Source organism: Equus asinus, chromosome 13 (assembly GCF_041296235.1).
Source record: "Equus asinus isolate D_3611 breed Donkey chromosome 13, EquAss-T2T_v2, whole genome shotgun sequence".
Classification (NCBI taxonomy): Eukaryota; Metazoa; Chordata; class Mammalia; order Perissodactyla; family Equidae; genus Equus; species Equus asinus.
In genome coordinates, this window is record NC_091802.1 from 55366671 (window position 1) to 55379650 (window position 12980).

Below are 12980 nucleotides of genomic sequence, written 5' to 3' on the forward strand. Positions count from 1 at the left end.
CGGCCCACCCCGCCGCCGGCACCCGCGCTCCTCCAGGCCCCTCCTTGCTGGCCCGCGCGCCAGACGCCTGAGTCCCTTCTCTCCTCTCCGGGACTGTTTCCCGAGACCCGACACTCGGGGCCAAGTGTGGCCTCAAAAAAAACAGCCTGCCAGGAGCTCTGAGTTTGAGCCGCAGCTCACTAGCTGTGTGACCTTGGGCCTGTTAATTTCCAGGACCCCTCAGTCTACAAAGTGGAGCCAGCATCTTGGTGACTGGCATAAAAGACAGTGAACACACTTTGTAAACTGCACAGAGCTATGGAGATCGAGGTACTATTTTTAAAAGGCTTGTCCATCTGGCTGAGAACGGACGAGGCGGGAAGGCATGGGGAGCAACTAGAGAGGGGGGGCCCATGCCAAATGCCCCAGACCACAGGGAAGGCCTGGGGCAAACTGCTGCCCAATCTCCTTACTCCCACTTTTTTCTCTTGTTTTGGTTGTACTGGGGGCTAACCAGGGAGGGGACCAGGTGGTGGGGCCAACAGAGCACGCAGGCTGGGGTCCCACGGTGAGTGCAGTGTATGCAGAAGGCAGGCAGGCCGCAGCAGCAGGGCCAAGCCGAGAAAGGCAGGGTGGGTGCCAGGCCTGGCTGCCAAGCCCCTCCAGCCCCCAAGAGGCCCCTGAGCAGGGAGCTGGCTCTGCGGCGCCACCTGGTGACTGGAGGGGGGCTGCAGCTGGAAGGTGACTGGGCCCCAAAAGAAGTCGCACATCAACCAGTGGCCCTCTGTTGCAGGTGTTTTATTTCCAGCATATTCCTGACGTAGTGACCCTCCACAGCCCAGCAGGAGAGAGGCGGGAGGGATGAAGGTCAGCCTGCACCTCCACCCATCCCTAAGGTGTCTCCTTGCTGAGAGCTAACCCGACGGTGGCAAGGGCAGCCTTCTGGCAGGAGGAAGCGCTAGGAGGCCCCTGGAAGAGGCAGCCAAGCGCGGGGCCAGGGCGGACAGACGATGCCGCTGTGGTGCAGAGTCCTGCTCACAGTGACCTGGCCCCTCTGCCCTGCTCAGCACTACTCTCCTCCCGTCAGGCTGGGATCTGGGCTCAGCGCCCCAGCAGCCTCAGCATCTCCTGAGGATCCAGCAGCTTCTCCCTGGGCTTCCCAGTGCCCTGGCCTCGGGACACCTCCTCCGCATCCAGCTTCTCCCAGTCGGAGAAAGAGACAGGCCGCACCCCTAAGGCAGAGGGAAGATGAGTCACTGCCTCCACCTCCTCCTCCACCCAAGCCCAGAGCACCCCTCCCAGACAGTGGAAAGGCCCAGGGGCTCTCTCCGGGCCCAGACCTCGGCTGCTGAGCAGGGCCTCGATGGCCACATAGCCAGGCCTGGGGCCAGAAGGCAGCAGCCCGGCCTTCAGGTCCTGCAGCAGCATCTGGCCGGTGAGGAAGCTGTCAGTCATGGTAGTGGCAATGACGCCTGTGGGCCCTCGCTTCACCCAGCCACTGCAGTAGAGGCCTGGGAGGGGGGGTAACAAAGGAGTAAGGAAAGGGGAGGCAGCTGGACCCCTGCAAGCCTGAGCCCCAATACACACGTGTGCGCACACATCCCACAGCCCAAGTCCTCCCAGCAGCCCAGCAGCTGGGCCCACCGTGGCAGCTGGCCCACCGCCCTGGATTCTTCTCAGTCTGTTTTTTTTGTGAGGAAGATTAGCCCTGAGCTAACATCTGCTACCAATCCTCCTCTTTTTGCTGAGGAAGACTGGCCCTGAGCTAATAACCGTGCCTGTCTTCCTCTACTTTATACATGGGATGCCTACCACAGCATGGCTTGCCAAGCAGTGCCATGTCTGCACCTGGGATCAGAACCAGCGAAAACCGGGCCGCCGAAGCAGAACGTGCGCACTTAACTGCTGTGCCACTGGGCCAGCCCAATCTCAGCCTGTTTTTACCATGCCAGCTGCCCTTACACGTCAGTTTCCCTGTAAAGCAGGAGCTCCCTAAGGGTAGGAGCTGGGTCTCACCCATCTCCAGCTTCAGCAGCCCCTGAGTAAACATTAACTGGCCGAATCAATGAGTAGTCAGGTATGTGAACATTTAATCAGACTGGAAGCTCCCTGAGGACAGGGGCTACCATTCAGTATCCACACCCAGCACGGAGCACAGGGCCTGGCCCAGAGCAGGCCTCAGTCACTGAACGACTTAAGAACCAGACATATGTGGGCACATCAGCTCGACTGGAAACTCCCCCCCAGCTAGGGCTACAAGGAGGGTGGGACAGGGCCTGGCTCAGAGCAGTTTCTCACCAGATGAATGAATGAATGTGAACAGCCCCAGGAGACACCAGCTTCCCTGCCCCCCACCACAGTCTGGTGCCTAGCATTCTTGCATCCTCTCACCTGGTACATCCACAACCCGGCCCTCCATATTGGGGATAACCCCAAGTTTGGGGTCAAAGGGCACGCTGTGGTCAATGGGGCGGCTCTTATACCCAACGCTGCTCAGCACCAGCCCGCAAGGGAGGTCCTCCACGTCTCCAGTGGGCACTGCCCGGGTGGTGTCACCAACGCCCTGTAGGGGCAAGTGTGGGCAACGCCAAGCTGGGGTGGGGAGACTTGAGAACAGGGGTGTCTTTAGGTAACAGGAGACTCACCTCCAGTCTAGTGACTGCCAGGCGGATGCCTGCTACCTGCCGCCCGTCGGGAGAGGGCAGCACCTGCTGGGGGCTTCGGAAAAAGCGGAGGCCCCAGGTGCGGGAGGCCGATGCCTGGCGGGCAGCCTCCTCCGCCCCTGGCTTCTCCGTGGCCGTTCGAAGCAGCAGTTCTGTGAGGCGCTTCCTCGGGCGGGGGACCTCTGCTGGCAACACAAACATCTCAGGGCTGTCCCTGGTTTACAGCCTCTCCCACAGTGCCCTCCCCCAAGCCCTCTCTGACCTAGACCTTGGCCTCCCTAGTGAGTTAGGGGGGCAGGCCAGGGCCCCTCACCCTTGATTCTGTCCTGGAGGCCCAAGAAATCCGCAGGATCCAAAATGGGCCGGGTTCCTGGTAACTGAATCATCTCCCGAAGCTCCTTGGGGGTGGGGTTTGGGGTGGGGGAGGAGGTCAGGCCAGAGCACCACCCACTCCTGAGCCCACCCCAGGCAGGAGACCCCAGCACCACCCACCATGGAAGGCACTGGGCCCCGGGGGCTCCGTTGGCTCCCCCTCTTCCACCCCAGGCAGCAGCCACTCCCAGGGGCTCTGTCCTGCCACACCTCTCAAGGGCAGACCATCTACCTGGGACCCTGGCCCCTCTCCCTCTGGTCCCGGCACCTTAATAGTGAACGCCACTTGCAGGGGTCCACGTCGGCCCACTATCCACACCGTCTTCACCCGACTCTGCCTCAGTACCCCCAGGGCAGCCTCCGTGATGTCCGTTTTCTGGCATGAAAGGAGGGTTTTAAAGTCATCGAACACTGACAGAGGAAGGGGACTCTCCATTTGGTTGTGTCCCTGAGAAGGCTGGCAGCCCGAAATTGCACCACTGCCCCCCCCAGTGGCCAGATGGAGCACTGCTGCCAATTCTGCAAACGGCCCCAACTAGTAGCAAACCAGGCCCCACTCTTTCATTCAACTAGTGTTTACCATGTGCCAGGCCAGGCACCATACAAGGGGCAGCGGGGGGGTCAGCGGTGAGCAAAACAGAAATGATGCCGTCCCTCACAGAGCTTCTGATCTGGTGGAGAGAGAGATACTCACCAAATAGTCATTAATAAGTATAAAATCTCAGCAGTGACAACACGCTTTGAAACAGAAGTAGACAAGTCCATGAGAGGAAGGCATTACAGGGGAATAGACCTATGCAGGGCAGTCCCAGAAGGCTTCCTGGAGGAAGGCATTACTGAACCAAGAACTAAAAGATGAATACAGGTAAAGCAGCAGGAGGTGAGCTGAGAGTGCTCCAAGCAGGGGGAGTGGTGTGTGCACATCGAATCGGTTTCTTTAAGGCCTGTGTAACAAGAGTGCAGACAGTGAAGGGGAAGTCGTACTAGATGAAGCTCACAGGCTGCCTCTCAGAAGCCCTCCGCCTGGCACCATGGGGAAACAGAGGCACCGAGCTCAGCTTGGAGGGAGGAGGCCTGAAGCCTGCAGGCAGGGGCACCCTCTCCTCAGTGGAACCTCAACTCCACCCCTCCAGCTTCTGACCTCCCCACTCACCTCCAGGTGCTCAGGTGGGGTCAGCAGGATCCGGGCCACGTCCAGAGCCACGTTGCCCTGGCCCAGAATCACGGCTGTGTCACAGCTCAGGTCTGGCGCCAGCTGGAGGGGAGAAGCCTGGATAGGGTCCCCCAGCCCTGGCTCCAGTCAGACTAATCTCAGTCTCATGCCCGGTCCCCAGCATACCCTCAGGCTCCCCCACACTCGGAAAGTCCACCCCACCCAAGCCTCAGTTCAGGTCCCCGTGCCGACCCGGCCCCACCTCTTCCCGGAGGCCTTCCACAGCTGACCTCCCCCTCGCTCAGCCTCATGTCTCACATCTCAGCTCACTGAGAGCCTCCTAGTTCTGGACAATGCCTCCCTCTTCCCCTGGCTGTGGTGTCCGAGGGCTGCCCCTGGCTCTGGCTGAGGGGTGGGGAGGAAGAGGCAGTGGGAGTGCTCCCCAAACTCACCTCCCGGTTCTCAGGGAGCCCATTGTACCAGCCCACAAAGGCCCGGGCTGAGAACACACCGGGCAGCTCCTCCCCAGGAATTCCCAGGGCCTGATGGTCCTCTGCTCCGTAGCTCTGAGGAAACACCCGGAGCCCTCAGCACCGCTAAGGGGCTGCCCCCGCCACGCTCCCAGAGGCCCCCTTCCAGCTCCTCCTCCTCAGCTTCCACCCTGGCCCACGCCCAGTGGTTTGGGCCACACTCCTACCGCCTTCCATCCCTCAGCCACCAACCTCCTGCCGCTGCCCTGCCCCAATCCCCTTCCTCCCCACCCAGGACCCGTCTGTGCTCACCAGCACCACAGCGTGGTATGCCTCCCGCAGCTCTGGCACGGTCACGTCCCTGCCCACCACCACATTGCCGTGGAAGGCACAGCGGTCAGAGTGGGCCGTCTGGGTAAAGGTGTTGATGACATTCTGCCGGGCCCCAGAGTGGGAGGGGTTAGAGGGTGGAGCAGCTCTTGTGCCACCCTCACCCCACAACGTCCCCAGGATGGAACCTGGGTGGCATTCACACAGAGGGCCTGGGGTCATTCCATGCGGCCAGGGAGCCTCCCTTCGCTCCTTACCTCGACAGAAGTCTCCACGCCCCCCTCCACGCCCAGAGAGACCCACCTTCACCTCAGGGTGGTCGGGTGCCACGCCAAAGCGCACCAGGCCAAAGGGCACGAGCTGCTTCTCGAAGATGTCCACATGGGCCCGGGGGTGGTGCTGGGGGAGAAGGCGGTGGCAGATGGGGCCGAGGGAGAGGCTGGGCCCCTACTGGTCCTCCCCTTCCCAGGACAGAGGAATACAGCTCATCTTAGTGGGCTGAGGACACAAGGAGGCCTCGACGCTCTGCAAGGAGAGAGGCCCCTTACTCCCCACCTGCCCAGAGAGCCAGAGCAGAGGAATGGGGCAGCACAGCAGCAACGGCGGCTGAGGTCAGACCTTGAGGACTGCCGGCCCATTGAGATGGTGAGAGCTCCGGACAAGGAATGAAGGCTCCCTCCACCGGAGTCGTATCAGGGGAGCTTCTTCATCTACTTAGGTCAAGCGTGACACAGCTGTGCCCTAGAACCCTTCGACACTTCTAGAAATGCCCAGCCAGTCTGATGACCTGAGAACCACCCTTTGAAATTCATATCTGCCTTAGCTCTAATCTCTAAGATCATCCTGTTGGAAAGGGGACACGCAGGACAGGGAGCCGGGGGCACAGCTGGGGCATGAGAGGCGCAGAGGGAGATGGAACTGGCCCTACTCTTATTCTTAGAAAAAAGAATCTCACTCATACATTTGTCCCACATTGCCTGCCCTCCGGGTACCTAGAGGGGCCGTGGGGATCGGGCACCAACCAGCCACACGACCACCAACCAGCCACATGACCACCAACCAGCCACATGACCAGCTAGTCCCAGGATCTGCCTGGGTCTGTCTCTTCCTCTGCAAACTGGGACAGATAACACCTCCCTCTCAGGGTGCTGGGAAGCATCCAGGAGGTCAGGATGTTGCAAGACTCTGGGCCACAATCAGGTTGCAAGTCCAGCGGTTCAGGCTCCTATGGACGACACCGCCCTGCCTCGCACCCCTGTCCTAGGCCCTTGCTGTAATACTCCCCATTCAATGGGACTCCAGCCAAATGAGCTCCTGCCCACCAGTCACCCTCACCCAAACAAAGGCTCAGGGTCATCTGCTCGTCTTTGTCTAAGCCCCTCTTCCCGTCCACTCCCCTGCCTGCACCCAAGTCCAGCCCCTGACCACCCATCTGTGCTCCTGACTCTCCCCATCCCGCACAAGCCACGGGGGCACCTCAACCACCCCCTCAAGCCCCACTGATGCTGCGCCCAGGAAGCGTTCCAGCTTCAGAGTCCACAGCAGTGGAGGCCAACCCCAGCCCCACCACTCCCTCGCTGTGCCACGGGGAACCAATGTTTCTTAACTTCTCTGCACATCCCTTCTGGCGAGACGCTCAAGATTAAATGAGCAAGGCCTGAAGCACTTAGCCCAGGGCTGGACCTCTTGTGAGTGTTCAATCAAAAAGCTATCATTACTATTACTGCTGTTGTTATGGTTGCGTATCACTGCCTTGCTCATAAACCTTCCCCGGCTGCCCACGGCCATGGGACGAAGTTCAAACTGCTCAACCTGGTGGTCAACACTGTACACAATGCAACTTTTCATCCTTATCTTCCATTCTTTTGTGCTGCGGATCCTCCCGAGTCAGAGTCACGCTGTTCTCTCCAAGGCCCCCTCCATCACGCTAAATCTGCTGATGCGTTCCCTGGTTATCTCCCAGGGCAGACCTCGTCTTCAGGAAGCCTCTCCTCCCCAAGCCTCGCAGTTCCCTGTGATCCCACCAGCTGTGCTTTCTCAGTCCCTTTTTCTTCTGTCTGTCCTCTAACAAAAATATTCTCGGAGGTTCTTCCAGTCCGGGACCCTCCCTTCCCCCAGGCACACATTCCCTGGGAATGTGTGGGCAAGTTTCATCCACTCCCCACTGTGACCTCAAATTCCTGCAGATTTCCTGATGACGTTCCGCTCCCTGTCCCGCCCAGATCTCCCCCAAGCTCCAAACCTGAGACTCCTGGACAACTCGCCCCAGACACATCAAAGCCATTGGATTAAAGCCAATTCCCCCTCCCCCAAACCTCCCCCTGTCTGCTCCTGTGTCCCGTCCACCCCATCCACCCGGAGCCCAGGCAGAGCCTGGGGCCCTCCTTGACCCTGTCCAATCAGACCCCCACCCTCCCCTCCTCCTCCTACTGCCATCCCAGCAGCTCCCACTGCTCTCCCGGCCACCAGCCCTGCCTCCCTGCTCCGCTGTCTGCCCTGCAGGCAGAGAGAGCTCCAAATCAAAACTGGGGTGCTGTCAGTCCCTTGCCTAATACCCTTCAGTGAAGCCAACCACCTATAGCAGCACGCACCGGATCCCCCTGGTGTGTTTGTTTAAAATTGTTGATTCCTGGGCCCTAGGCACAGTTTGATTAGGTCTGAGCTAAGCCCAGAAATGTGCATTTTATTTGTTTATTTTCTTTTGGTGAAGAAGATTGGTCCTGAGCTAACACTTGTAGCCAATCTTTCTCTTTTTTCGCTTGAGGAAGAGTGGCCCTGAGCTAAGATCTGTGCCCACCTTCCTCTACTTTGTAATGTGGGATGCCGCCACAGCATTGCTTGATGAGTGGTGTAGGTCCCCACCCAGGATCCAAACCTGCAAACCCAGACCGCTGAAGCAGAGTGCGCAAACAACCACTACACCACCGGGCTGGCCCCCAGAAGTGTGCATTTTAATGCATTTAATAAGTACCCCCAAGGACTCTGATGGAGGGAAGAAGGGAGGGTGGACAGCATCAAGAGAAACTGACTGCATCCGAGCCTGGTCGGTGGTTTCCAAGCCCCTAGGATCTGGGCTCACCTACCTCCTCGAGCCTTACTCACACGCTTCCACCCTCACGCATTCCCTCCTTCCTCCCAGCCTTTGTCCATGTGGTGCTCTGTACCTGGGACTCTCTCACCTTCTACCCGGCCCCCTGGCAACTCCTTCTATCCTTCAGACAGCAATTTGGACATCTCTTCCTCTAGGCTGGGTGAGGTGGTCCTCTCTGTATCCGCCCGCCCAGTTTCTGTGATTACACCATTGGAGCCCTGGAATACCGTGTAAACCCTCTCCCCCTCCACTCCACAACACCCCACATTAGACTGTCAGGTCCTTGAGCATGGGGACCACCTCTGTCCTGCTCACACCTGTGTCCCCAGTGGCAAGCCTGTGCCTGGAACATGTCGGTGTCCAGTAATTGATTACTGAATGGCCTAGCACGGTGCTCAAGAGCGAGCTCTGCCGTCAGACTGCCTGCGCTCAGGTCCCAGCTCCTTCCTTGTCCAGGTGGGACCTTGGGCAACCTCGCTCAGCCCCAGTGTCCTCACCTGTGAAGCAAGAGTCATGACAGATTCCTGCTTCGCAGGTCATCTTGAGGATGCAATGAGATGCTGTACAGTGCCTGACTCAGCCAAGTGCCACTGCCCCAAATGTGTGGCACATGTTCCTGCTGTGGGAGCACAGTCAGTAGCTTGGAGCTTCTAGTGGGCAAGGACCAGCTTGTAACTGGCCTCTGTGTCCATCCCCCAGAACCTCCTACAGGCGAAGTACATGCCCGCGTCTGCCACCTGAGTGTAGGCCATAACCTTTGCCCATAGCAGGGGCGCTGAGAATCCAGCCTGGAAGCCCGCGCCCCAGCCACAATTTCAGGCTCAGCTAACACAGTGCCCCTTACACAAAGCCCTCCAGGACCTCCCCAGCTCCTGTGAGATCCCTGGTCTTGTTCCCAGAACCCAAAGCTGTCCTTCCATGTGGCAGTTTGCCCGTGGATGACTCCCCCACTGTGGGAGGCCCTCTCCAGGGCCCACGGCCTCCTTCAATGCAGCTCAAACACACCTTCTCCAGGAAACACTTTCTCACTGACCCTGCCTAACTCAGCTCATGCTGGTCACATCAGCATAATTAGTTCCCTCACCCCAGGTGCCTGGAAGGCATGCTTAGGCCACTTTTCAGCAGGATGATCCACGCATCCTGGTCTCCCCAAGACCCTTCCAGTTTTAACATTGAAAGCCCCACGTCCTGGGCAAACTGGGGTTAGTCACCCTACCTTTTAAGTATCTGCATATGAGGTTGTATAATTAATATATTCATCCTTTCTCCCGTCTCTCCATGGACATGCCAAGTCCCTCCAAAGCAAGGTCACTGTCTCATGTCTTAGTCAGCCTAGGCCTCCCTTTCCCCCTCTGAGCCACGGGTCTCCCCCGATCCTCCCTCCCGCCAAGGTCTGCTGAAGGCTGAAGAGCAATCAGCAGCCCTGGGGCCCTGCCCGCCAAGGCCAGTATTGTGAGCCTTGAGACGCTGGCCTTTGGATTGGGGGATGGGGAGTGGAGAGCAGGCTGCAAGGACAGCAGAGCGTGCGGAGGGCTGCAACTCTGGTGAGGAGAGCTCGGCCAGGTGCACAAAGTGACAGAAAACCCTGAGAAGAGGGGGCAGCCTCGAGACGCAGGATTTGGGGGACAGAGTGGAGACGGAGGAGACAGAAGGGAAGATGAGGGGCAGGACAAAGTCATCCTGCAGGTCCATATAAGCTCCCTGAAGGGCTTGGCCAAGGAGGCATAGCCAACTGACCACTGACCATCACCCACCAGGCAAACAAACTTCTCTCGTAGCTGAGGATTTTAGAGACACTTGTCACAGATGTAGATGACAAAGCATGTGCGAAGTGTCTAGTCTTGACAGGCTGGGAGCCCCTTCCCCATCAGGGATCCAGGAGTGCTTTTAAAACCCAAAGGGGTAGGGCTTGCCCTTAGGATTGGAGCAGGTGAATGGTGGGAGAGGGAACCAGGAGGATGTGGCTTACCTTTAGCAGGTGCTGGGCCGTGTAGAAGCCAGCTGGGCCACTGCCCACCACACAGATCTGGGGCATCTGCTCCTGTGTGGAGAACTGCTGGCGGACGCCTGGGGAGGGGAGGGGGGAAGGTGGTCAGATTGACACTCCCTCCCCATCCCAAACCAACTTCAGTGTCAAACAGAAGATGGAGCTTCCCAAGCTTCACCCTCATCCACACCCTCCTTCTCCTTTCCCTCAAAGCTTTGGGGTTTGCAGTGTTCCTTACTTCATCTGACCCCCAAAAGCTGTGTCTTCATCCAGAACCCCACACCTCATGCATGAACTTACTACACCACTGAAGATGGCCCACTCAATGACCCCATCACCCCTGAAGCTGCCCTGCACAGTACTTCGTCATTTTTCTTATGGGGTTCCCTACCCACCCAGCTAGAATACCACGTCCTTCCAACGGATCCCACATCATCCCAGTCTCATCCTTGTGAATCTCTCCACAAGGGTCCCATTTTACCTCTTCTAACCCCTCTCTCCACAGAACCCTTTACTGCCCACATAGACCCCTGTCTCATTCCTATAGACCCTGTTTCACCTCAGACTTCCCTCTTTCCCCACAGACCTCCATAGCACCCCGTTCACCCCTTCTCACACCTGTGGACATCATGGTCTCCCCTTCTCACTCTTGTTGACCCCCGTCTCACCCTAGGGGCCTCACACCTCACCGCACAGGCCCCCATCCGCCCCTGTACACCACCCCCATCTCATCTGCACGAGTGGACCCCACCAGTCTCATCTCTGGTCCCCTCTATCGCCCCTTTCCAGCTCGGCTCCGACCCCTAAACTTAGCGCTCGCAGGCCTCCCCGCGCTCCTATTCAGCCTCAGAGGTGCCCCGCTCCTACTCAGGGTGCAGCCGGCGGGAGGGGGCCGGGTCCGAGGCCACGCCGTCCAGTACCACCAGCGCCAGCAGCGTGGAGCCATAGCTGAGACAAGCCACCTGCCAGCAGATCTGATACCGTGTCTGCCCTGCTCTCCACGCTCACAACCGGCCGGACCCGGACCCCGGCCCCGCCCCGCCCCGCCCTGGCCCCGCCCACAGGCGCGGCCCCGCCCCAAATCCCGCCTCCCACGCTCTGGGAAAGCACAGCATGCCGGCTCCACCACACCCACGCCCGAAAGAATCCCGTCCCCCAAAAGAGAAGCCCGCCCTCGGCTCCACCCGCTTCTTCTGAAGACCCGCCCCCAGGACTTCCGGACTGTACGTGTCAGTAAATTTCTCCATCCTCCCTCCAATTATCCGGAGCCCAGAGTTGGAGAAGAACGAGTCCTCATGGCCGTTTCAATCCCGCCTGAAGGAGATAGCCAATTAGAAAGGAGCTCTCCTTACTTAGCCTCTCCCTCTCGGAAGCTCTCGTCGCTTGCTGATGACGCAATGCGCCTTTCGCTTTTGCGAGCGTACGCCCCACCCGCTGCCAGAGCTGGGTTCGTCCCAGCCAATCATGAGTCGGCCTCAAGCGAGCCTCCCCGCCTATTGGGTAATAACCACGGAGTCCGGAAGTCTGGAAAAAAGGGACTCCAGCCGGGACCGTGGTCCCCTTGTCACCAACCCCGGACGTTATACACGTGTGAACTCGGCAAGATGCCGTCCAGGTCGGGCCAGGGAGAATCTTAAACCTTGGAGAGCTTTTCCCGCCTCACCCCCTCCCCTTTACATAGATGAGGAAACGGGAGAAGCGTCTCGTTCTCGATACTAAGGACAGAGCCAGATCTCCGACCCCTGTCCAACACGGCTGGAATAGGCTAAGGCGAGTGAGGAACTGGCCTCGGGTGCAGAATTTAAGGGGGCACCAGAAACCTTAGTAATCAAGGTAAATAATATTGTAATGCAAAGTTTTAAAAGATCAAAATTAATGCGAAAAATCCATGATGAACGAAAGATATTTTTAAATGACAGGATCTGTGGTCATGTCAGACCTAAGAGCCTAATGCCAGCTTCAGCTTCCTTTTCCTCCAAGGGCCCTCTTGTCAAACAAACACTTCCTTGAACAAGGCTTCCCTAACCCATCCTCTCCCAAGCTAGATTAGGGCCCCCCTGTCCCCCCCCCGCCATTCTACCCCATCATTACTTATTACACTGCCTTATTTTTTATCTGTTTTTATTAAAGTATAATAAACAGAAAAGTACACAAATCATAAGTGTACTGTTTGATGCATTATCACAAGATGTAACCATGACCCAGATCACGAAACAAAAAATGGCCAGCACTCCAGGAACCCCTTGTGCCCCCTCTAGTCACTTCCCCTCCCTTCTTCTGTCCTGATTTCTAGTAAGTCATTGTGCTTTGTGCCTGTCCCACTAGACCAAGAGTAGGCGAACTATGGCTTGCAGGCCAAATCCTGCCCACCACCTGTTTTTGTACAACCTGCAAGCTCATGGTTTTTACATTCTTAAATGGTTTTTTAAAAATGGTAAATAATATTTTGTGACGTGATAATCCCATACAATTAAAACAAGTTTTGTTGGAACACAGCCGTGCTCATATCTTTGTATATTGTCTCTGGCTGTTTTCACCCTTTGATGGCACACTTGAGTAGTTGTGACAGAAAACATATGGTCCACAAAGCCCAAAATATTTACTCTCTGGCCCTTTACAGAAAAAGTTTGCCAACTCCTGCACTAGACAGTAAGCTCCAGGAGGCTAGGGCCCAGTCTCATTCCCAGAGCTTCACACAGTGCCCAGAGCATGACGGATGTTCATAAAGAGCTTGTGTTAATGGTCAAATCATTTATTATCCTTTCACATAGGAGGAAGAGAAGGAGATTCAGGATCAGACACCCTAGAAAGCCCTATAGGGCTCCTCATCCAGAGGCATTACGTCTGGTGGTTAAGACCAGGGAATTCCGGAGTCAGACACAGTGGATTTGAATCCTTCTTCTGCCACTTGCTAGCTATATGACATTGAGAAATT

General features: G+C 57.5%; 1 protein-coding gene across 2 annotated transcripts; it reads right to left on the bottom strand.

The window, feature by feature from the left end:
- Positions 1 to 762: 762 nt before the first annotated feature.
- On the bottom strand, positions 763 to 11096 carry FDXR (ferredoxin reductase). 2 transcript variants are annotated; one of them, XM_014839754.3, is made up of 12 exons: positions 10913 to 11096; positions 10028 to 10125; positions 5271 to 5366; positions 4950 to 5072; positions 4620 to 4733; positions 4168 to 4269; positions 3283 to 3390; positions 2956 to 3040; positions 2625 to 2824; positions 2371 to 2542; positions 1320 to 1490; positions 763 to 1211 (listed from the first exon to the last, which is right to left on the bottom strand). In XM_014839754.3, exons 1-12 carry the CDS (start codon positions 10989 to 10991, stop codon positions 1081 to 1083), a joined length of 1479 nt encoding a protein of 492 aa, XP_014695240.1. In that variant the 5' UTR covers positions 10992 to 11096; the 3' UTR covers positions 763 to 1080. The 2 variants fall into 2 exon arrangements, with proteins under 2 accessions (XP_014695240.1, XP_014695239.1); XM_014839753.3 differs by having other exon boundaries at positions 4168 to 4284.
- Between the last annotated feature and the right edge of the window lie 1884 nt (positions 11097 to 12980).